Genomic DNA, 25,615 nt, shown 5'->3' with positions numbered 1-25,615 from the left:
TCCAGCGCTCCTCCCCCATGAAAATGATGAGTATGCCGCTGGCCTGGGAGAAGGAGCGAGAGACACACTGCACGTGGGGAGCTGAAGCTTGCGACACCAGGTAAGCAGTGCTACTGTGTGAGAGGTGCTGTGTTTGTATGAATGCAGCCAGTGTGTATACGTACTATGGCATGTGGGTGTGAAGTGTCTGTGTGATGTCTGAGGGGTGTGTGTGTGTGTGTGTGTGTGTGTGTGTGTGTGTGTGTGTGTGTGTGTGTGTGTGTGTGTGTGTGTGTGTGTGTGTGTGTGTGTGTGTGTGTGTGTGTGTGTGTGTGTGTGTGTGTGTGTGTGTGTGTGTGTGTGTGTGTGTGTGTGTGTGTGTGTGTGTGTGTGTGTGTGTGTGTGTGTGTGTGTCCTCATGCCCAACGCTCCCCCCTGTTCTACTCTGTCCCCCTACTTTTTAATGAAATCGCCCGCAGTGGCTTAGCACAGGACTTCACCTAATTCATGTCCGCTCCACCCATTTGCATTTTGTTTTTCAGCTCTGGTATCCTTTAAAGGAAACCAGAGACGCAGCATAGTGAAAGTTTTATACATAACTGCGGCTTCCTCCAACCCATTATGCGCACAGATCCCTCCCTCGCTGCCATCCTCAGCCTCTTCTATCGCTGTTACTGAGTCCCGTAACTTTGGCCAGTCGCGGCCAGTTTTACGCATGCGCAGTGCACTCCCTCCATCTCTGGCAGAAAATAGTACTACGCCTGCGTAGTATTATTCTCTGCTGTAGAGAACGCACTACGCATGCTCAGACTGGCCGCGACTGGCTCAAGTTACCGGACTCAATACCAGCGATAGAAAAGGCTGAGGATGGCGGCTTGGGAGGGATCTGTGTGCATGATGGGTTGGAGGAAGCCGCAGTTATGTATAAAACTTTCACTATGCTTCACCAACATTTTTGAAGTGGACCTGAATTCAAAACGTCCTCTCTGCTCAAAGATATGCAACAGCAATTTCTTTCTGTGTTACAGCTGATACAAATCCTATCTGCCCTCTCTGCCATAGGCAGTCATGTGACACGAGAGATTGAGATTTACTTTTGGTATTGTTTTTTTGACATGTAGAAGAGTAAATATTTCAAGCATGACAGGAGGACCCTAACCATTAATGGTTTAATAAAGAAGAGTTTGTTCAACTTTGACATTTTCTCATTTTTATAAGGGTAATTGTAATGAGAATAATTGAGTAATACCGTATACCGTAATACCGTCATACCGTGGTATTTTTTTTGACGGTTATCATACCGTGAATTTTCATACCGTTGCAACCCTAGTACAAAGTTGGCCTTTATGGAAGAGTGGCAAGAAGAAAGGCATTGTTAACAGAAAGCATAAGAAGTCCCGCTTGCAGTTTGCCACAAGCCATGTGGGGGATACAGCAAACATGTGGAAGAAGGTGCTCTGGTCAGATGAGACCAAAATGCAACTTTTTGGCCAAAATGCAAAACGCTATTGTCACAGACCGCTAGGCCGGTCTGCGGATGGGGTAAATCGATCAGCGTCAGAAATCCTCTTACACGGTCATTTGTTCATCACGAAGGGTAACCCGCGTTCGCAATTTGATGAACTGACTCGCGAAGGGAGCGTTCTGATACTAACCGAATCACTCCACACACATATAATTCAAAGATCTGCCACCAAGCGAGTTACACAGCCCGCTACTGTAATTATACTAGGACTTGGAGAACGCTATATTAACCCTTAGCAGTATGCAAGAATCTGGGTCAGATCGTTATGTCTGGGCCGGGTTCCCGCATACGGGTTATAAATGTATACTTCTATTAAACACAGGGTAGCGAGTTCAGGAGAATAGGTACGATTGTGTATGTTCAGCAACAGGTCATAACCGCTAAACGATTTTTAAACGTTTAATAACACAAATGCATTACATACAGTTATATACACCTATTAACATATAAAACACAGAGCATAAAAATAAAAAGGAATAAAATCAGAAAGTTCTTACTTAGTTAGCTGAGCAGTCCATTTGAAGGATGAAGAAAATAGTCCAGTTTAAAGTAGGCATTCAGGTTAAAGTCTTTGTACACAACATGCGCCCGGTTCTCCTTGAGCACATGCCTAGACCTTCCTGGTAGATGGGAATTGAAGAACTGGGTGGAGTTCCTTGCAAACGCTTTTTACTGACCAGAGTTTTGGGGCGGTCACTACCTGGAAAGTAGGTGTGTTTGAGGCAGGGTTACCTCCTGAAAGTCAGGTTGCCACCCCCAGACTTGGAGCAAGGAATGTACCAATTATTAATAATTTGTGTAATTCCACCCCAGATGGGTGCATCGCAAATGCGCGACCATATTCATAAGCAGCATGCGACTCTGTATTAAATGAGTCTATACACGCCTAGTCTGTCGAATTTGCCCTACGCAGTTCAGATAAAGTGGTTTCTATATGGATCCGATAGCTAGAAACGTGCACTTTAGGTGAACGATAGAACTGTTTCCTAGGTATCAGAAAATGTAATTTTGGTCTTGCTGTGCCAAACCTATTTTGAATTATTAATAAAGTAAATGTTCCCATTGTGTGAAGCTATGAGTTTTTGGAGGGAAATTTGAATCTCAACCAGTTTGAGGAGGTTTTCCTTTTGGGGAAAGATGAGCTGTAGCCAAATGGCTTCTCCCCAGGGAAGCTAGCCACGTGTGACTTTCTCTCCTGACACAGGATGTGGGGGGAAGGTTACTGTACTCAGTAAGAGAGAGGGAAATTGACATCTATTGTGCATTTACCCAAGACTGACAGGAACTGTGCACGACCATGCGAAAGTCGATGGCGATTTTGCGCACAACTTTCCGTAATATCTCCCCCCTACCAGTCGGACGCACAGAGTGGGTCTGCATGACCCGCTCTACGCGCCGCTTAGCTACTGCACGGGTTCTCGACTTCTTATCTGACTGCCCTTTAGACAACTCACCAGAAGCATAAGGCCTCATGGTCCGGTGTGTCCCAGTGTCCGCTTTGCGGACGGTGCGATGCACACCCACAGGCTTACCTCTAAAGGCCTGGCTGGGTTTGCGTAGCGCTTCCTGTAAGGGAGAGAGTCGTTGGCTGACATCCGGGTCACTTCCTGACTCTCGGGTGTCAGCCTGCGAATCTGGAAGCAGCGTGGCATACCCCTGCTCTAACTGACTACACCTTGGCACAACATTTTGGTCAGCACAACCTAGGTGGACATTAGAGCACATTTTAAAAAACGAATCAGCCTTTACCGGGGTGGCGAGGCTTGCCCCTTCTCCAGGAAGGATAGAGGGTGGACCTCTGGGCAGTTTTGCACTGGGTTGCTTCTGCAAGGGGAAAACATGCAAGGGTGAGACAGGGAAGGCATGGCCTGTCTCCACCAGCTGTTTGTTAACAGCAGGCAATGGTGGAGCACTCTGGCTGTCATAGCAGGAGGGGAGGTCTAGGCCCCCTGCTGCCTGCTCTGACACCTGGCCTGCTTCCACTGCCAAGCACGGATATGACCCAGGCAACACAAGACTGTTACCTCTTGGGTTAGAGGCAATCACACTTAAACATAAATCATTTTTAGTAATAGGAGATTCGGCATGAAATCTATTAGCAACATCTGGTACAACATTAACATCACAGTTACGTTCATTTTTCACATCATGTACATAGGTATCTGGAACAACAGTGACAGGTTTAGAATCAGACAAACCGTGATTAGACAGCTGTCCATTAGAAGCAGGTACCGCTTCCTGGCCTCCTTCCCTAGGAGGGCTAGGTACCATTACCCTTGCTGCCTCCCTCTGTCCCACCCCAAGCTTGTACAGTACCTGAGTGGGTCCAGACTGGCAATCCGGGGTGTTGATCACAGGTTCATAAAAGGATCGTAGGGTGCCAAGATCGGTGCCCAACAGCACAGGCACTGTGATGTCATCTGTCACCCCCACAACTTTTGACTGGCGGCCCCTTCCCCAATCGAGAACAACACGAGCTTTGGCGATGCGTGCGTGTGCGCCACCAACTCCCAAAAGTGTGACACGCTCATTAGGCAGGAAATTCTCCCTGGCTACAAGATGAGAGCGAACCAAGGTAAGCTCTGCGCCTGTGTCACGGAAACCAACAGCGATCTGGTCGTTAACTTCCACGACTTGATGATTTCCGGAAAGTCGAGGATTTGCTGCTCCCATGACGAGGTAGGCGTGTGCAGTAGAGGATGCGCTAGCCACTTCTGCGCTGGGCTCTGGAGACGGCGTCCTCACCTCGGGGCAGGCAGACTTGAGGTGTCCTCGCTGTCCACAGTGGTAACACTTCGGAACATATGTGGCATCAGGCGGATGAGTAGCAGGTGCAGCATCCGGCCTCTGTGGCTGTGGGACCCGATTCCCACGGTTAGCAGGGGGAGGAGAGCTGGGTTGCATAGGTCTCCCCCCTCTCCAGCTCTGGGCTGGAGGTTTGCGGCTGTCCGGCACACGGGTGGCCACAAAAGTGTCTGCAAGTTCTGCGGCAGCTTTGGCGGATTCAGGCTTCCGCTCCAAGACAAACTGCCGGACATCTGGAGTGCAGCAGTTCAGCAACTGCTCCTGCACGATGAGGTCCTCCAGACCTTGGTGAGAGTCTTTTTTGAGGCCCCGTGACCACTGCCTGAACACAGTCAGCAGGCGACTCTCCAGGTCGGTGTAAGAGTCGGTGTGGCCTTTCTGCAGGGAGCGAAACTTTTTGCGATAGACCTCTGGGGTCAACTGGTATTTGGCGATAATTGCAGCTTTTATCGCCTCATAGTCATTGTCTTTCTCAGCGGGTAAGTCCACAAACGCCTCAAGCGCTTTGTCCCGCAAGTTGGGTGTCAGATATCTCGCCCACTGCTCCTGGGGCAGATGATGCTGACGGCAAGTCTTTTCAAATGAGTGTAAATAAGTGTCCGGGTCGGTTCCCTTCTCCATTTCTGGGAACTTAAATTTTGGAGTCCCAAACGGGCCTGCTGTGGGCCGGGGTTCCGGAGCACTTTGCGAGGGATTTTGGCCTTGCGTTCGCAGGTTGGCCATTTCAAGGTCATGTCTGCGTGCGGCTGCTCTCTCCTCTCTTTCCGCTTCTCTCTCAGCAAGCCACCGGCGCTCTGCCGCTTCCCTTTCTGCCTGCTCCCGGCATTCTGAGGATTCCCGTTCAGCCTGGCGTTCTGCACGGTCAGCATTTTCTCTGACAATCTGCATGTACAGCTCAGGATTTGTCTCCAACAGCCTTTGTAATCCAGGTTGCATTCCAGCATCAGGAACACAGAACAGGTTGGCATGGGCGGGCTCCTGCCGGCCACCATGCTCCTCAGCAGTTACAGCGACCGGTTCAGATGCGGTACCGTTTTCCTCTGGGTCTGGAAGTGGGTTGCTTTGCTCCAACCGCTCACTTTCCTCTGCCCCAGTTACAGCACCGTCTAAACCAGGAGTGTGCATCTGCTCCGGCTGGGTATTCAGTCGCAACAAGTCCTCGATCAATTGCGATTTCTTTTTTCTATACGTCATAATGCCTTTTTCCTCACACAAGTTTGCTAGGTCTGCCACTGACATTTTCTTGTATCTTGCTGCAGCCATTTTTGCCAAATAAAAGATAGGATAGGAAAAGAGATTGGGGGGGAACTCTGTGCTACACGTTTAGTCTATATAAATAGTAATGCACCGGTTATCGACCACAGATTTTTGATCTGTTCTGGCAGGTTAATCAAATAACGTTGCCGTTGATGTTCTGAACATACACAAATCCCAAAAAGCTGCCAAACAATGTCACAGACCGCTAGGCCGGTCTGCGGATGGGGTAAATCGATCAGCGTCAGAAATCCTCTTACACGGTCATTTGTTCATCACGAAGGGTAACCCGCGTTCACAATTTGATGAACTGACTCGCGAAGGGAGCGTTCTGATACTAACCGAATCACTCCACACACATATAATTCAAAGATCTGCCACCAAGCGAGTTACACAGCCCGCTACTGTAATTATACTAGGACTTGGAGAACGCTATATTAACCCTTAGCAGTATGCAAGAATCTGGGTCAGATCGTTATGTCTGGGCCGGGTTCCCGCATACGGGTTATAAATGTATACTTCTATTAAACACAGGGTAGCGAGTTCAGGAGAATAGGTACGATTGTGTATGTTCAGCAACAGGTCATAACCGCTAAACGATTTTTAAACGTTTAATAACACAAATGCATTACATACAGTTATATACACCTATTAACATATAAAACACAGAGCATAAAAATAAAAAGGAATAAAATCAGAAAGTTCTTACTTAGTTAGCTGAGCAGTCCATTTGAAGGATGAAGAAAATAGTCCAGTTTAAAGTAGGCATTCAGGTTAAAGTCTTTGTACACAACATGCGCCCGGTTCTCCTTGAGCACATGCCTAGACCTTCCTGGTAGATGGGAATTGAAGAACTGGGTGGAGTTCCTTGCAAACGCTTTTTACTGACCAGAGTTTTGGGGCGGTCACTACCTGGAAAGTAGGTGTGTTTGAGGCAGGGTTACCTCCTGAAAGTCAGGTTGCCACCCCCAGACTTGGAGCAAGGAATGTACCAATTATTAATAATTTGTGTAATTCCGCCCCAGATGGGTGCATCGCAAATGCGCGACCATATTCATAAGCAGCATGCGACTCTGTATTAAATGAGTCTATACACGCCTAGTCTGTCGAATTTGCTCTACGCAGGCCGGATAAAGTGGTTTCTATATGGATCCCTGATAGCTAGAAACGTGCACTTTAGGTGAACGATAGAACTGTTTCCTAGGTATCAGAAAATGTAATTTTGGTCTTGCTGTGCCAAACCTATTTTGAATTATTAATAAAGTAAATGTTCCCATTGTGTGAAGCTATGAGTTTTTGGAGGGAAATTTGAATCTCAACCAGTTTGAGGAGGTTTTCCTTTTGGGGAAAGATGAGCTGTAGCCAAATGGCTTCTCCCCAGGGAAGCTAGCCACGTGTGACTTTCTCTCCTGACACAGGATGTGGGGGGAAGGTTACTGTACTCAGTAAGAGAGAGGGAAATTGACATCTATTGTGCATTTACCCAAGACTGACAGGAACTGTGCACGACCATGCGAAAGTCGATGGCGATTTTGCGCACAACTTTCCGTAATGTCCGTCACAGCTATGTGTGGCAGAAAACTGACACTGCACATCACTCTGAACACACCATCCCCACTGTCAAATATGGTGGTGGCAGCATCATGCTCTGGGGGTGCATCTCTTCAGCAGGGACAGGGAAGCTGGTCAGAGTTGATGGGAAGATGGATGGAGCCAAATACAGGGCAAACTTGGAAGAAAACCTCTTGGAGACTGCAAAAGACTTCAGACTGGGGCGGAGGTTCACCTTCCAGCAGGACAACGACCCTAAACATAAAGCCAGGGCAACAATGGAATGGTTTAAAACAAAACATATCTATGTATTAGAATGGCCCAGTCAAAGTCCAGATCTAAATCCAATCGAGAATCTGTGGCAAGATCTGAAAACTGCTGTTCACAAACGCTGTCCATCTAATCTGACTGAGCTGGAGCTGTTTTGCAAAGAAGAATGGGCAAGGATTTCAGTCTCTAGATGTACAAAGCTGGTAGTGACATACCCTAAAAGACTGGCAGCTGTAATTGCAGCAAAAGGTGGTTCTACAAAGTATTGACTCAAGGGAGCCGAATAATTACGCACACCCCACTTTGCAGTTATTTATTTGTAAAAAATGTTTGGAATGATGTATGATTTTCCATCCACTTCTCACATGTCCACACTTTGTATTGGTCTTTCACATGGAATTCCAATAAAATTGATGCATGTTTGTGGCAGTAATGTGACAAAAGGTGGAAAACTTCAAGGGGGCCGAATACTTTTGCAACCCACTGTACTTTGTATGGATACTGTAGGTAGTATGGATACAGAGGCGCCAGAAGGATAAATAGGATCTAAAACGTTTAAAAATGAGGAGGTAGTGGTGGACTTACCTCCTCCGCGCAGACACAAGAAAATGCCGATCAATTTTCAGCAAAACAATTTATTTACATACTCCAGAAAAGTACAAAGCACGGGTCACTCCCGTGAAACACGTATTTTACTGGAGTATGTAAATAAATTGTTTTGCTGAAAATTGACCAGCATTTTCTTTTGTCTGCTTGGAGGAGGTAAGTCCACCACCACCTCCTCATTTTTAAACATTTTAGATCTTTTTATCCTTCTGGCGCCTCTGTATCCATACTACGTTGTACAAGTCCACCCTTGGTGGAGGGGTGTTAACCCTTTTTCCTTGATCTACAGAGCGACTTCTTAATCCTGAGTGGGGTCAGGTCTAATCTCCCAACCTGCATTTACAGTGGTTGCCTATGCAGTAACCCTGACTTGTGAGTATACTGTACATACCCTATATACTCGCATATAAGCCGACCCGCATATAAGCCAACCCATCAACTTTTACCTGAAAAAACAGGAAAAAATGATTGACCCCCATATAAGCCGGGGGTAGGAAATGCTGGATTGGTGCAGGCCGCGTGATCCCCCCCAGTGTGTCCCAGTATAGCTAGTATAGTGCCCAGTATGGGTAGGTAGTGCCCCAGTATTGTTAGGAATATGGTCATGCCACTTCCTGCCTGCTGGTGGCAGCATCGTGTTGAACTCTGAACTTCCTTTATTCCACCAGCAGATGGCTCTAGAGACTTTGCAGGACCTGAACTTTCCTTGTTCCACCACTGGGTGGCTCTATGCTGGCTGGAGACAGCTCTGCCACTGCAAGGGTTGCTCTCTATGGACTTTGCTTGTCAATCATGCTGCAGGTGTGTCCTCCTTATTTAAGAGCCCTGCAAGGAGCAACCTTTGCCAGAACTTTGTGCTCGCTAGCTGGAGTATCTGGACAACCCTGGTTCTCTGGTATCCTGTATCCCTGTATCTGTTATCCTGTTTCTGAACCTAGATTCTGTCTGACCTCGTTTACTGCCTGCTCCTTGTGTACCGTGATTGCTCGATTGTTGCCGACCTATGCTTTGTCCTGACTGTGATTTTGTGCCTGCCTTCTTGTACTGCGTTTGGTGTATATATTGTATATCTTTGTCCGGTGTATCTGTGTGTGTATATATATCCTGTATATATTTAGGTAGATAGATAGATAGATAGGGATTGGGGGTTTTGCACCTTGCTTTGGTTGTATGGTGTGTATGTATGTGGTGGTTGCGTTCTTGTATATAATTGCCACCATATTCTCTGACTGCTGTACATAGTGTTATGTGTGCTGCTGCATTGATATTGCATAATACTGTATGCACGATTGTAAATAAACCTTCTTGCATAGTTTATTCCTGTCTCAGTGTCTGTGTTGCTGCAAACTGCAATCAATCCCAGTTTCTCCGTTCAGGCTCATGACAGAAGTTCTGGCCAATTACTGATTGCTGCAGCTACACTGTATACTGAGTTATCTGTCAGAATGAATCTACAAGATCTTGATTACTATGCATTTTTGGCTGAGGAATCTGAGCAAGAATGCCGCACTTTCTTTGCTGATTATCCTAGGGAAGATCTGCTGAAGTTAATTAGTCAGGTTTATGGACTTGTTAAGGATGGATCGTTTGACTCACAGGATTTTGAATGCATAATCAAAATCTGGTATGATCTTGCGTTCCCTACAGTTTCTGATGGGTATTTACCACCTTATAATTTGCATAAAATTGAAGCCTTGATTAATTTGTTAGAAGATGATCAAGTGGGTTTTTTTGATTATTTTAATAACAAGGATAAACAAACTGTGCAAACATGCATTAACTCTCTGCAATCCTTGATCAATCAAGGCCTATGCAAATCTGGAAAGGCTTCACTTCTATTGTCTGCTTGGCAGAAAGTGTTATCTCCCAGCTCCATATCTCATGCCCTGCCTGTAAGAAATAAATTTGAATTTAAATTTAATTCTGATCAAATTGAACATTTATTTGATTATTTGAGGAAGGATAGGCAGAGGTTTGTTGAATATTATGCCAATCAAGAAGAGGAATTTATAAGGGCCTGTATGTGTGCGACTCAGTCTCTGAATGTGCAAAAACTCTGCAAGTGTGAATCAGCTGCAAAGCTACTTGATGCCTGGTCTGAGATTCTGTCCTCTCATTTTCACTCTCTTCCTCCTGTTAACCCTTCATATACCTCGAACCATGTCCAATACTCACAGCCTGCAACAGTTAAACAATTTGTACCTACATTACCAGTAATAACTAAATCTGTGTATTATGACTTGCCTGTCTCTACTGACCAGAAGAAATGCGCTACTAAACAAACGGCCATCAGATCTACACCTTGGTCCTCACAGTTGCCAGTATCTGCATTAAAGTCTGTCCCAGTGTTGAGGAAACCAAAACGCAAATACTTCCCTACAGCCTCTATTGCTCCTGTGCAGCCTCCATCCGCCTCATCTCCTGTGCAGCCTCCATCCGCCTCATCTCCTGTGCAGCCTCCATCCGCCTCATCTCCTGTGCAGCCTCCAGTCGCTTCATCTCCTGTACAGCCTCCAGCCGATTCCAGTCGTGTGCAGACTCCATCCAAGTTGATGCAGACTCCATCCAAGTCGGTGCAGACTCCATGCAGCTCCATACAGACTCCAGTTGATTTTTGTCCTCAGCAATCTCCAGTCAGTCCTGAGCAGTTCCTCGCCTTTCTTTGTGGACTTTTTCATGGACTAGATTTGCTGACTATGGGTCAGCCCGACAGGCCTGCAGAGCCCCAGCATGTTCATCCTGCAGTATCCAGTCCTGCAATCCAGCCCGCAGAGTGTTGCATCCAGCCCGCAGAGTGTTGCATCCAGCCCGCAGAGTGTTGCATCCAGCCCGCAGAGTGTTGCATCCAGCCCGCAGAGTGTTGCATCCAGCCCGCAGAGTGTTGCATCCAGCCCGCAGAGTGTTGCATCCAGCCCGCAGAGTGTTGCATCCAGCCCGCAGAGTGTTGCATCCAGCCCGCAGAGTGTTGCATCCAGCCCGCAGAGTGTTGCATCCAGCCCGCAGAGTGTTGCATCCAGCCCGCAGAGTGTTGCACCTTGCCTGCAGAACTTTGCTCCTTGCCTGCAGAACTTTGCTCCTTGCCTGCAGAACTTTGCTCCTTGCCTGCAGAACTTTGCTCCTTGTCCGCACAGACTGTATTGGGATCTCAGCCAACGGTCCAGCCAAGCGCTCAGCCAACGGTCCAGCCAAGCGCTCAGCCAACGGTCCAGCCAAGCGCTCAGCCAACGGTCCAGCCAAGCGCTCAGCCAACGGTCCAGCCAAGCGCTCAGCCAACGGTCCAGCCAAGCGCTCAGCCAACGGTCCAGCCAAGCGCTCAGCCAACGGTCCAGCCAAGCGCTCAGCCAACGGTCCAGCCAAGCGCTCAGCCAACGGTCCAGCCAAGCGCTCAGCCAACGGTCCAGCCAAGCGCTCAGCCAACGGCCCAGCCAAGCGCTCAGCCAACGGCCCAGATCCATGAGGTTATGCAAGCTGCTGCCCAGCCTTCACAGACTTTTGTTGCTGATGTTCCTGATGGTGCCCGGCCTGCTACTGTTCTTGCTTCTCCTGGTAGTGCCTGGCCTGCTGGACTACTTGAGGGCACCCAGCTTACCATCCAGCCTGTTGCTACCTTTTCTGAGACTATTCAGTCTGTTGCTAGTATGCCTGCAGCACTACCTGAAGTTTTCCAGTTTACTGCTCAGATGTCACAGACCTCTTCCAAGTCTGGCGACTCTGCTGTTGCTTCCAAGTCTGGCGACTCTGCCGTTGCTTCCAAGTCTGGCGACTCTGCCGTTGCTTCCAAGTCTGGCGACTCTGCCGTTGCTTCCAAGTCTGGCGACTCTGCCGTTGCTTCCAAGTCTGGCGACTCTGCCGTTGCTTCCAAGTCTGGCGACTCTGCCGTTGCTTCCAAGTCTGGCGACTCTGCCGTTGCTTCCAAGTCTGGCGACTCTGCCGTTGCTTCCAAGTCTGGCGACTCTGCCGTTGCTTCCAAGTCTGGCGACTCTGCCGTTGCTTCCAAGTCTGGCGACTCTGCCGTTGCTTCCAAGTCTGGCGACTCTGCCGTTGCTTCCAAGTCTGGCGACTCTGCCGTTGCTTCCAAGTCTGGCGACTCTGCCGTTGCTTCCAAGTCTGGCGACTCTGCCGTTGCTTCCAAGTCTGGCGACTCTGCCGTTGCTTCCAAGTCTGGCGACTCTGCCGTTGCTTCCAAGTCTGGCGACTCTGCCGTTGTCTCCAAGTCTGGCGACTCTGCTGTTGTCTCCAAGTCTGCAGTTCCTGCTCCTGTTGCCTCAAAGTCTGCAGTTCCTGCTCCTGCTGCTGCTCAGCCACCACAGACTGCTGCTGCTCAGCCACCACAGACTGCTGCTGCTCAGCCACCACAGACTGCTGCTGCTCAGCCACCACAGACTGCTGCTGCTCAGCCACCACAGACTGCTGCTGCTCAGCCACCACAGACTGCTGCTGCTCAGCCACCACAGACTGCTGCTGCTCAGCCACCACAGACTGCTGCTGCTCAGCCACCACAGACTGCTGCTGCTCAGCCACCACAGACTGCTGCTGCTCAGCCACCACAGACTGCTGCTGCTCAGCCACCACAGACTGCTGCTGCTCAGCCACCACAGACTGCTGCTGCTGCTGCTCAGCCACCACAGACTGCTGCTGCTGCTGCTCAGCCACCACAGACTGCTGCTGCTGCTGCTCAGCCACCACAGACTGCTGCTGCTGCTGCTCAGCCACCACAGACTGCTGCTGCTGCTGCTCAGCCACCACAGACTGCTGCTGCTGCTGCTCAGCCACCACAGACTGCTGCTGCTGCTGCTCAGCCACCACAGACTGCTGCTGCTGCTGCTCAGCCACCACAGACTCCTCCTGCTGCTGCTGCTCAGCCACCACAGACTCCTCCTGCTGCTGCTGCTCAGCCACCACAGACTCCTCCTGCTGCTGCTGCTCAGCCACCACAGATTACTGCGATTACTGCTGCTCAGCCACCACAGATTACTGCTGCTCAGCCACCACAGACTCTTCCTGCTGCTGCTGTTGTGGTCCAGCCATTACAGACTCCTGCTGCTGTGTTGGTCCAGCCACTACCAACGCCTACTGCTGCTGCTGTCCAGTTACCTCAATCTGTTGCTGATCTTCCTCCAGATGGTTTCCTGTCCATTACCCCGATTGATGGTTTCCTGTCTTCTTTCCAGCCTGATGTCTGCCAGTCCACTGCCAAGCTACCTCCTGAACCTGCTCTTCCTCCTGATGGCACCCAGTCTACGGCTAATGCTTGCCACTTCACTGCCATGCCTAAGGTCTACCAGCCTGATATGTGCTTGAGTGAGGACCTGCCTATTGCCTGGCAGGGCACTTTCCTACCTGATGTTTACCAGGCCACTGCTCTGCCTGGTGCTTTGTCTGATATATGCCAGTTTACCATGCTGTCTGATGCCTACCAGCCTGGTGTGCTTCTTGATGTCTTTTGTCTCCAGTTCCTAATTCAGCATCCTGAGATACAAAGTGAAAAATTAAATTTTCTGTTTCCCTCCCTGCCCACCCAGTGTTGGCAGAAATTGTCAACCTTCCTGTATGATTTCCTTTCTGCCGCCTCTTGGGATCCTGGCGGTAGTGGTATATGGTCTTGTTGGAGCGTCCTGAGGCCGCTCCTTAAGGGGGGGGTTATGTTAGGAATATGGTCATGCCACTTCCTGCCTGCTGGTGGCAGCATCGTGTTGAACTCTGAACTTCCTTTATTCCACCAGCAGATGGCTCTAGAGACTTTGCAGGACCTGAACTTTCCTTGTTCCACCACTGGGTGGCTCTATGCTGGCTGGAGACAGCTCTGCCACTGCAAGGGTTGCTCTCTATGGACTTTGCTTGTCAATCATGCTGCAGGTGTGTCCTCCTTATTTAAGAGCCCTGCAAGGAGCAACCTTTGCCAGAACTTTGTGCTCGCTAGCTGGAGTATCTGGACAACCCTGGTTCTCTGGTATCCTGTATCCCTGTATCTGTTATCCTGTTTCTGAACCTAGATTCTGTCTGACCTCGTTTACTGCCTGCTCCTTGTGTACCGTGATTGCTCGATTGTTGCCGACCTATGCTTTGTCCTGACTGTGATTTTGTGCCTGCCTTCTTGTACTGCGTTTGGTGTATATATTGTATATCTTTGTCCGGTGTATCTGTGTGTGTATATATATATCCTGTATATATTTAGGTAGATAGATAGATAGATAGGGATTGGGGGTTTTGCACCTTGCTTTGGTTGTATGGTGTGTATGTATGTGGTGGTTGCGTTCTTGTATATAATTGCCACCATATTCTCTGACTGCTGTACATAGTGTTATGTGTGCTGCTGCATTGATATTGCATAATACTGTATGCACGATTGTAAATAAACCTTCTTGCATAGTTTATTCCTGTCTCAGTGTCTGTGTTGCTGCAAACTGCAATCAATCCCAGTTTCTCCGTTCAGGCTCATGACAAGTATAGCTAGTATAGTGCCCAGTATGGGTAGGTAGTGGCCCAGTATAGCTAGTAGAGTGCACAGTATAGCTAGTATAGTGCCCAGTATGGGTAGGTAGTGCCCCAGTATAGCGCCCTCCCCACTCCCCCCGCGGCCGCCGCTGCTATTACCTGCTCAGACAGTCAGCGGCCGCTTCTTCTAACCCGGGTTCCCCTCTCCAATCTCCATGCGTAATACCGGTGACTCCATGCGTAATAACTGCTGTGACGAGGCAGGGGGCAGGAAAGAGCCCGGCCGTTACCAGGGGAAACACTCTTTCCTGCCCCCTGCCTCGTCACAGCAGTGAAACACCGGTATTACGCATGGAGATTGGAGAGGGGAACCCAGGTGAGAAGAAGCGGCCGCTGGCTGTCTGAGCAGGCAATAGCAGCGGCGGCTGCCGCAGGGGGTACGGAGGGGGGGGGGAGCCATGGACCACCACCACAAACAGGACTCGCATACAAGCCAACCCCCCAACTTTTGGCCCCCTTTTTGGGGGTCGAAAATTCGGCTTGTATGCGAGTATATACGGTACTCTTTCCACACACCTTCATTTACCAGTGCATACTACACTATATTTGGCTCTTGGTGTTCCTTTTTTTTGTTTCTTTTGCAGGATACTGTAGGTAGTCCCTCATGTTAAATAAAAGTGGTAAGATTGTACAACCAAGACTATATAACCTTTACCATGTAGACAGCAACTCTGAGGGAACAATAAATCTGAAAAACACTATAACAAGCACTGAGCCTGAAGGGAGGTTTTTCTGGGGAGGAGAGTATCAATGTTTTCCCACAAATTAATTATAAAAAGAAAAAAAATTGCATGAAATTCCACTTAACCTCTTGCCGACCGCGTCACGCCGGTAGGCGTGGCCGCGGCGGCAGCCCCAGGACCGCCTAACGCCAATTGGCGTAAAGTCCTGGGGCTCTGTTTTGAATGAGATCGCGCGCACGCTGCGCGCGCATCTCATTCTCGGAGGGCGGAGCTCCGCCCCCTCTTCAGTCTCCGAGCGGCTATTGCCGCTCGGGAGACTGATAGACGGCGTAATCGCCGTCTATTTACCCGTACAGCGCTGCGATCGGCAGCAGCGCTGTACTGGGGACAGCCATGTGACACGGCTGTCCCCCTGGGACACTGGAGAGCGATCGGCTCTCATAGGCAGAAGCCTATGACAGCCGATCGCCACAATTGGCTGGCTGTGGGGAAGGAGGGAGGGAGGGAGGGAATATATTTAAAAGAACACGCTTTTTTTTAAAAAAAAGAGAAACAAAAATATTTGCAACCAAAAAAATAAACAATCTGGGGGCGATCAGACCCCACCAACAGAGAGCTCTGTTGGTGGGGAGAAAAGGGGGGGGAAATCACGTGTGTGCTGTGTTGTGCGGATCTGCAGCTTAGCCTTAAAGCTGCAGTGGCACATTTTGCTTAAAATGGCCTGGTCACTAGGGGGGTTTAGCACTGCAGTCCTCAAGAGGTTAAATAGGGTGCTGGTTAGAGAACCAAAGCTTGCAACTGTGAGCTGTATGGAGACAGCAGCACAGGAAGAATGGTCTGTCAGCTTTGGAGAGCAGTACTGGATCCATGGATCAGGGACCTGCAAGAGCAGGTGCAGAGATGAGCAACAAAATTAATACGTGGGATGGAAGGTCTCACTTACCAAGAAAGGTTAGATAAACTGGGTTTATTTAGTCTAGAGAAAAGACGCCTTCGAGGAGATCTAATTAACATGTATAAATACATCAGAGGGCAATATAATAGCTTGGCGGGTGAGCTCTGTGTCCCTAGGCCTTCTCAAAGGACTAGAGGACATGATCTGCGCATGGAGGAAAACGTTTTAGTCATTTATTTAGGAAAGGGTTCTTTACAGTAAGAGTGATTAAGATGTGGAATGCATTGCCACAGGAAGTAGTTATGGCAAACTCTATACCTGCATTTAAAGGGGGCTTAGATGCTTTCCTTGCGTTGAAAGACATCCATGGCTATAATTACTAGGTAATACCTAATGATGTTGATCCAGGGATTTTATCTGATTGCCATCTGGAGATGGGAAGGATTTTTTTTCCCTTTTGGGGCTAATTGGACCATGCCTTGTAAGGGTTTTTCGCCTTCCTCTGGATCAACAGGGATATGTGAGGGAGCAGGCTGGTGTTGTACTTTGTTCTCTGGTTGAACTCGATGGACGTATGTCTTTTTTCAACCCAAATAACTATGTAACTATGTAACTTGCCATACTATCAGGGATGAGGGGAGTATACAATCCTGTCAGCTGTTTAGAGGAGTACTGGATCCATGGATCAGGGACCTGCGAGCTTTCCATACTACCAGGGATGAGGTGAGTAAACAATTCTGTCAGCTGTTTAGAGGAGTAATGGATCTGTGGATCAAGGACCTGCAAGCTTTCCATACTACCAGGGATGAGGTGAGTATACAATCCTGTCAGCTGTTTAGAGGAGTACTGGATCCATGGATCAGGGACCTGCGAGCTTTCCATACTACCAGGGATGAGGTGAGTAAACAATCCTGTCAGCTGTTTAGAGGAGTAATGGATCTGTGGATCAAGAACCTGCAAGCTTTCCATACTACCAGGGATGAGGTGAGTATACAATCCTGTCAGCTGTGGAGAGCAGTGCTGGATCCGTGGATCAGAGATCTGCAAGCTTGCCATACTACCAGGGATGAAGTGAGTATACAATCTTCTTTAGTAAAAAAGTGTTTGACTCGCACACCAGCAAGATGGATTGCATAAAGGTTTGTATTAAATAGACAGAAGCATAACTGTCCAAAGACAGAGATCATATAAAACACAACAATAGTTTACACTGGGTAACACTGGATACACAAGGGTTATACAACACAATCCCCCTAGAGACATAGAGCCCACATTAGCAGCAAAGTGCATCAAACAGCTAGTGGCATACAAAAAAAGCAACTACACAATTAGTACAGTGCACATAGCAAGCATTGAATAAATGGCAGTGTAATGTCCCATAGGGGTATAATACCCTGACAGCGCCGTTTCGGGGGGTCCCCTTCGTCAGAGGGTATCAGTTAGAGGCTCCTGAGGCTGCTGCAATTGAATCCGGTTGTTGCAAAGATTAAATAGCTAGTGGCACAACAAGAGCACGCCCGCAATGGACACCCGGGCCGGCCCGTCTGGCGTCATTGACATCACGTGGCGTGCGCCGCGAGCGCCATGACGTCACTTCCGGTTCCGCCGATATCCGCCCACCGCTGCCAGCCAGGTCAGAGTGGCTTGAGCCAACTCCAATATGGCCGACGCGCATGCGTGGGCGGAGATGGAGAACCAGGACATCCACCATGGCTCACTGAGAATGCTAGGGGCAAACGGTGGTGTAGAAACAAAGTCCAAAGTGCGGGTCTTGACAGATGGAGATAGGTGTCCATTATCCAGCGGCGTGTGCAGTGCCATCTAGTGGTATAAACAAAAAATACACACACATAAGTAAATACAAAGACAAAAGAGGGACTATTTCAATCCCTTAAAGAAAAAGGAGCACTAAAAATATAAGCAAAGTTAAACTAGGTGCAAGAAAGCACCAGCAGTGAGACACGACATATGTTGGATTACCCATACACTGGAACAGGCAGAGAGCAAACCAGGGACACCAACACCAGTATATAGACCCACTTATTTAAGGAAAGGGACCAGACTAGTGTCCTCATTCATACCATGAGGGAATTTGCTATTCAACTTGTAAATCCAATAGAGTTCTCTCTGCATCAATTTCAACTCCCTATCACCTCCCCTATACGAGGGGGCCACCTCCTCCACTACCCTGTATCTTAACTGTGTGATATTATGACCGGCCTCAAAAAAATGTCTGGCAACCGGTGAATCCATCTCACCGCAGCGTATATTGCTGCGGTGTTCACTTATCCTGGTACGTACATCTCTTGTAGTTTGGCCAACGTATAATTTGCCACACGGGCAGAAGAGGCAATAAACCACGTATGTGGTTGCACAATTGGCAAAGCTTTTGAGTATAAACCTTTCCCCTGTACGTGCGCACTTTGGACTTTGTTTCTACACCACCGTTTGCCCCTAGCATTCTCAGTGAGCCATGGTGGATGTCCTGGTTCTCCATCTCCGCCCACGCATGCGCGTCGGCCATATTGGAGTTGGCTCAAGCCACTCTGACCTGGCTGGCAGCGCTGGGCGGATATCGGCGGAACCGGAAGTGACGTCATGGCGCTCGCGGCGCACGCCACGTGACGTCAATGACGCCAGACGGGCCGGCCCGGGTGTCCATTGCGGGCGTGCTCTTGTTGTGCCACTAGCTATTTAATCTTTGCAACAACCGGATTCAATTGCAGCAGCCTCAGGAGCCTCTAACTGATACCCTCTGACGAAGGGGACCCCCCGAAACGGCGCTGTCAGGGTATTATACCCCTATGGGACATTACACTGCCATTTATTCAATGCTTGCTATGTGCACTGTACTAATTGTGTAGTTGCTTTTTTTGTATGCCACTAGCTGTTTGATGCACTTTGCTGCTAATGTGGGCTCTATGTCTCTAGGGGGATTGTGTTGTATAACCCTTGTGTATCCAGTGTTACCCAGTGTAAACTATTGTTGTGTTTTATATGATCTCTGTCTTTGGACAGTTATGCTTCTGTCTATTTAATACAAACCTTTATGCAATCCATCTTGCTGGTGTGCGAGTCAAACACTTTTTTACTGTATTTGTAGGACTGCTGTCGCAGTCTGGTTTATAGACTCAGCACCCATTTGTTCTAGGATGTGAACAAATCTATTTGTGAACCAGGTGTGCAAACCTCTTTTCATTCAATTTATACAATCTTCTTTACCCTTAGCAGATTTTTATTGCATTACAGAGTTCGAATTTAAAACAAGCTTGCACCAGCTTACTTAAAACCCTTTTGCTGCCGTGACATTATGAAAGGGTTTTAAATACGGATAGGTTCTTTGTGCGGTGAAATGTAGGCCACACAGTTTGATGGAAAATGAACCTCCAGTTGCAGTATCAGCTTAGCTAACATCATTACTGCCACCTACCTGGGCATCCAGTCTTCCAGAGCCACTCGCGTGTCTTCTGGAGACTTCGTTTCTTTCTTTACCCACTTCAGTCGGTTAGAGATCCGATGTACGTGTGTGTCCACACCTGGCGGGAGATAATGCACTTATTCCATATAATAGTTACACCGCACACAAGAACTGAAAAGCCAGATCCATTGACTTAAGTCCATTCGGAACAGATCAGTTCAGCATCTTCCGCTACGCAGAACGCAAAGTCCCGTTAACTTTTGCTGGATCACCCAGATGAAGCTAATGGCGACAGAATCAATGCTAGATTATGAGAACGTTCTCACTAGGCTGCTTGCCAGGTACGTTTCGCAAAATACCTGCGGCCATCCATTCGTGCCCTCTGCCGCTGTCCATTTGGATCCCTGCTTGGCAGAAATGCCATTATGCAGCTCCAAAAGCCCCAGCAGAAGCATCAGGCTCCCATGTGTTTACAAGGAGGTTTCCAGGGAGGATTCTCATTGGTTCACTGAGTAGTGGACCAATGAAAATCCTCCTTGTTGCTCAGAAAGAATTCCCATTGGTCTTTTGCAAACCAGTGGGAACCTGATGTTTCTGATGCAGCTCTGAGATCTGTATAGTGGCGTTTGTAGCGCGCAGAGAACAAATACGGCAGCAGCAAAACGCAAACGCTACAGGTACAATGCAGGTGGCGACAAAAAAACAGAACTGCATGAATGATTATGCCATTGTAAGAAACCGATCTATTTAAAAGGAAAATGGATCAGTTTTTACAGGATTAATTTTTCATCTTGTACCGTGTGAAACCACCCTAAGGTTACATGCAAAAAGCTGTAGATGAGGCACAGTTTTTATGTGTATGTACGAAAGCATTATTTTAAAGAGACCAGGAACAGAGGTGAAAAAAGCAAATCGGGACTTACTTGGGGCTTCCTCCAGCCCCCCATAGCAAGCGAGATCCCTTGGTGTCCTCTGGGTCCCCTCCGTGGTCCCGCTGGCGGCTCTGGTAGGTGAGCGACTTCGGGCCAAAGTCGTGCACGCACCATCTAGGCGCCCGGTGCGTCATCACGCCCGTCAACGTAAAGGTTTCTGCGCATGTGCGATATCGAAAAAGCTGAACCGAGCATGTGCAGGACCCTTACGGCGGAAGGACGCACCAGGTGCCTGGACGGGCCACGCATGCGAGACTTCAGCTGAAGTCACCAGGTTTATGGAGCCGCCAGTGGGACCAAGGAGGGGACCAAGGGACCTTGCGGGCTACGGAGGGCTGGAGGAAGCCCCAGGTAAGTGCAGATTTGCTTTTTTCACCTCTGTTTGGGTGCCATTAAAGAAAACCTGAAATTAAAATAAATGTGCAAGATAAATAACTGTATTTTTAGAACTAATCCTAAAACTTGAGCACGTTATGTCGGAGCCCAGGGTAGCAAGGCAGACCAGATCTGTAAACAACACTGACAAGAGAGCTCCCTGTGATGCATTAACCCCACCCACCATCACTACCTGCTTGTGTTTTCATGCACCTATTCCCGGCGCTAGTTAAGGCAGCAAACAAACACAGCACAACTGCTGGGATGCCATATTATGCAGATTGCCAAAAAAGAAACAGATGAACATTCTGACAAATAAATATAAGTTTAGGAGATCTTTACCACAGGTAGGATGCTACATGAGACCGTCTTCTATTACTTATGGTGGCCATACAAGGTACAATTTTTTCATCCAATCTTACCATTTCTATGTACTATAAGGGAACTGCCTAAATTATCCTTTTAGTATATTCACTTAATTCACCCTTCTACTACATAGAAATGGTAAGATTGTATGAAAAAAATTGCACCATGTATGGCCACCATTAGTAACGTAACAATGAACCAATGCAGCCAACACATCTTCAAGAACCATACTGTAGTCCATGTTTCTACTGATTACAAGGGATGTTCATTTTCCTAGCAGTCACAGTTGTGCAACTTAGAGGCTGCTGGGAAAATGACCTCTTTCACAATAGGGCAGATTTTCTGCGTTTCAACGCAAAGGGTAAAGTTTGCGTTACCCAAGGTGCAATGAAAGTCCATAGACTTTCATTTTAGCTTTCACATATAACGCAGCCTTTTTGTGCGTTGCGTTACACTGCACCCAGGTGCAGTTTTTCGGCCGACGCTAGCTTTATGTGTTACAATGTTAGTCAATGTAAAACGCACACTATGCGCGTTTTTAATCCGTTAACGCAGGCAATCAGTCCCAGAATGCAATAGAGGAACAATGTAGAAAGTTGAAAACTAAAAGAAAAAAAAATTACCTGCGTTTTTCTATGTGCTGTAACGCATTGAAAACAGATTAAAAACGCACCCTCACTGCAGTGCAACGCATATCAAAACGCATTAAACCGCATACAACAAAACGTATGCTTTGAGCGTTCTCCAACGCAAGCTCTGATGTGAAAGAGCCCTAAGGGGTGAATTGGACTTCATTAGACAAATATGGATTCTTGCAACAGCAGGGGGGTGGCTGGGTATTTCACGCAACATGACACCAATAGTGATACTCACCTATTCCAGACACCTTGTTCCAGGCAATATCCATAATCAAGTGCGCCATTTTTGGTCCCACACCGGGAAGTTTCACCAGTTCTGCCACATTATCGGGTATGTCACCTCCATACTTCTCTTGGATTATTGCCGTTGTCTGCTTGATGTATTTTGCTTTGTTCTGATGCAAGTGGAGAAGGCAACAGTTACTTCAGCATTTGCAACCCAACTGTCCTGTTGGAACGCCAGTGAAAATAATGTAATAAAAAAAGTGCTTAGTTTTTACAATAATTATGTATACTTTTACTGATCTGATCTTTCCTCTCCCTGATGTACATTCTGACATTTATCACATGGTGACATTTTTACTACTGAAAAGTGGTATCAGTGGAAGGAGAAGCTGCTTGCTGTTTTGGCAGTTGGTAACAGCTGTAAACAACTATTTCCCACAATGCAAATATATATATATATATACACACACAGTGGCTTGCAAAAGTATTTGGCCCATTTGAAGTTTTCCACATTTTGTCATATTACTGCCACAAACATGAATCAATTTTAATGGAATTCCACGTGAAAGACCAATGCAAAGTGGTGTACACGTGAGAAGTGGAACGAAAATCATACATGATTCCAAACATTTTTTACAAATAAATAACTGCAAAGTGGGGTGTGCATAATTATTCGGCCCCCTGAGTCAATACTTTGTAGAACCACCTTTTGCTGCAATTACAGCTGCCAGTCTTTTAGGGTATGTCTCTACCAGCTTTGCACATCTAAAGACTGAAATCCTTGCCCATTCTTCTTTGCAAAACAGCTCCACCTCAGTCAGATTAGATGGACAACGTTTGTGAACAGCAGTTTTAAGATCTTGCCACCGATTCTCGATTGGATTTAGATCTGGACTTTGACTGGGCCATTCTAACACATGGATATGTTTTGTTTTAAACCATTCCATTGTTGCCCTGGCTTTATGTTTAGGGTTGTTGTCCTGATCGAAGGTGAACTTCCGCCCCAGTCTCAAGTCTTTTGCAGTCTCCAAGAGGTTTTCTTCCAAGTTTGCCCTGTATTTGGCTCCATCCATCTTCCCATCAACTCTGACCAGCTTCCCTGTCAATGCTGAAGACTGCACTCAGACCAAAGGGGGCCGAATAATTACGCACATCCCACTTTGCAGTTATTTATTTGTAAAAAATGTTTGGAAACATGTATGATTTTCGCTCCACTTCTCACGTGGACACCACTTTGTATTGGTCTTTCAGGTGGAATTCCAATAAAATTGATTCATGTTTGTGGCAGTAATGTGACAAAATGTGGAAAACTTCAAGGGGGCCGAATACTTTTGCAATCCACTGTATATATATATATATATATATATATATATATATATATATATATATATATATATATATATATATATATATATATATATATATATATATATACACACACACACACACACACACACATATACATATATATATATATATATACATATATATATATACACACACACACACACACACACACACACACACACACACACACACACTGAACGTGGTATGTGCTTCTGGCAACTAAGCAAGTTGTCAGAACGTCTGTTCTCTGTGTTCAGCCTATAGTCTATAGATAACTCCCTTTCCCCCACATGGTGTCAGATGTCACACCAGAGGTCATCAGAGAATATTGGGACATACAGTACATCTAGCTATATTTGGTTATACAGTATTGGGATCCGTTATAAATCCTGGGCTAATGGAAGTCATGGGGATTGATGCTCTAAACTGAGGTAATATTGCTGTGCACAGACAGCACATGGCAACATTACCGTTATTACTACTGGCAGCAAAATTGAATACGCACAAACAACCAAATAATTATTATTGTTACACTACTGACCATCAGGAAAACACACGCACATAACACAAATAGTGCACTGGGCATTATACAAGCAACGTGCGCAATGTGTGTAAAGCATGCCTTACATAATGTGTGTAACGTACATTATGTAGTTTTCATCAGGGCTGTGGAGTCGGTACAAAAATCATCCGATTCAGACTCCTCAGTTTACGAAACCTCCGACTCTGACTCCAGGTACCCAAAATGGCTCCGACTTCGACTCCTTAGTCAAATATTTACCAGGGCTGTGGATTTGGTAGAAAAATCATCCGACTCCCGAGATCTCAGTTAATGAAACCACTGATTCAGACTTCAACTCCAGGTACCCAAATTTGCTCTGACTGCTCGTCTCCACAGCCCTGGTTTGCATAATCTTGGTAAAATGTAAATGTGCACATACAGTATATTTTATAGCTTACAGTAAACCTGCCCCAATAAGCCAACATTTTTATTCCTTAAAGGGGTTCTCTTGAAGTTTTAAAAAACAAAAACTGCCACTTACCTGGGGCTTCTATCGGCCCCCTGCAGCTGGAATGTCCTGCGCCGTCCTCCTACGATGCGACGTTCCCCGCCGCCGGCACCGGTGTAATTATTCGTCTAACTAGACGAATAGAAGTGCGACTGCGCGGCCATGCACGTGCTCGCTCCTGCAGGCATCAGTGGGAGCTTACTGCGCAGGTGCAGGAAAACTTCCTACTGCGCATGCGCAGTAAGCTCCCGCTGACTCCTATTCGTCTAGTTAGACGAATAATTACACCGGTGCCGGCGGCGGGGAACGGCGCTTCGGAGGAAGACTGCGCGGGACATTCCAGCTGCAGGAGGCCGATAGAAACCCCAGGTAAGTGGCAGTTTTTGTTTTTTTAAAACTTTAAGAGAACCCCTTTAATATTGCGCTGGTTGGAGACTGTTATACAACCAATCTCTAAGGGCCCGTTTTCCACTTGTACCGCACGTGTCAGTGAGGCGCGTGGCGGCACTTCCGGGTCTGCGGGAACGCAAGCAAATCCCAGAAGCCGTGCTATGCACGGCTATGGGATTCGCAGCCTCCCGCGTGAAAACTGTGGGCGGTGTCGGCCAAATCGCTAGGGTAGGCGGTTCGGCCTGCGGCGCCATAGTTTCCTATGGCAGAGTTTCCCTGCGCGATTTGTCTGCGGGGAAACTTTGCGGATTCGGAGCGGTTTCCGCTCCAGTGGAAACAGGACTTAAGAAGAATTTTTACAAGAAGTTGATTTTTCAATATATTACAGCAGATCACATGACTCTCCTCACAGCTACAGCGGTCAGCAAGTTTTCCTCACAGCAGGATCTGCTGTCACCTCTCACCTTCCAGAATCCCACCGGATAGATGAGCTTCCCCACAGTCTCCTCATCGGTCTCTAGAATCCGCTGCACATTCAGCCCATGTTCCTGCAGTCTGGACATGGCTGCCGAGGTCACCTGATCCTTTGTCTGGCTGGACAGCATCAGAGAGAGCAAGACCTGATAGCGCATTACCTGCGGCATGACACAGAGGTTAGCTGAAGTACAGACAGGCAGCCTATGACACTCCATTATTCTCATTCCCAATAGCTTTGTGACCCAATAGGGCAACAAATGGAACAACATCTGGACAGTAACCAAGCCAGGAGTCACCACTTCCAATATGGAAAAAATGCCACACACAGGTAGGACCAACCCAGGAAAAGTGTTGTTCCATTTGTTGCCCTATTT

At 47.6% G+C, this 25,615-nt stretch overlaps 1 protein-coding gene across 2 annotated transcripts in view; it reads right to left on the bottom strand.

Moving 5' to 3' along the window:
- NTHL1 (nth like DNA glycosylase 1) overlaps positions 1-25,615 on the bottom strand; it is a 39,977-nt gene that overhangs the window by 4,775 nt on the left and 9,587 nt on the right. The window contains exons 3-6 of one of the 2 annotated variants that reach the window (XM_068244340.1): positions 25,229-25,399; positions 22,028-22,187; positions 19,494-19,599; positions 17,189-17,884 (exon numbers count right to left, since the gene is read on the bottom strand). In XM_068244340.1, coding sequence (XP_068100441.1) covers positions 17,698-17,884; positions 19,494-19,599; positions 22,028-22,187; positions 25,229-25,399 — 624 coding nt within the window. In that variant the 3' untranslated portion in view covers positions 17,189-17,697. Of the gene's footprint in view, positions 1-17,188; positions 17,885-19,493; positions 19,600-22,027; positions 22,188-25,228; positions 25,400-25,615 lie in introns of those variants that run through there. The other variant, XM_068244341.1, reaches the window with a different exon arrangement.

This window comes from Hyperolius riggenbachi, chromosome 7 (assembly GCF_040937935.1).
Source record: "Hyperolius riggenbachi isolate aHypRig1 chromosome 7, aHypRig1.pri, whole genome shotgun sequence".
NCBI classification, from domain to species: Eukaryota; Metazoa; Chordata; class Amphibia; order Anura; family Hyperoliidae; genus Hyperolius; species Hyperolius riggenbachi.
The sequence above is the reverse complement of the archived record's forward strand: the minus strand, read 5'-3'. Positions and strand labels throughout refer to the sequence as shown.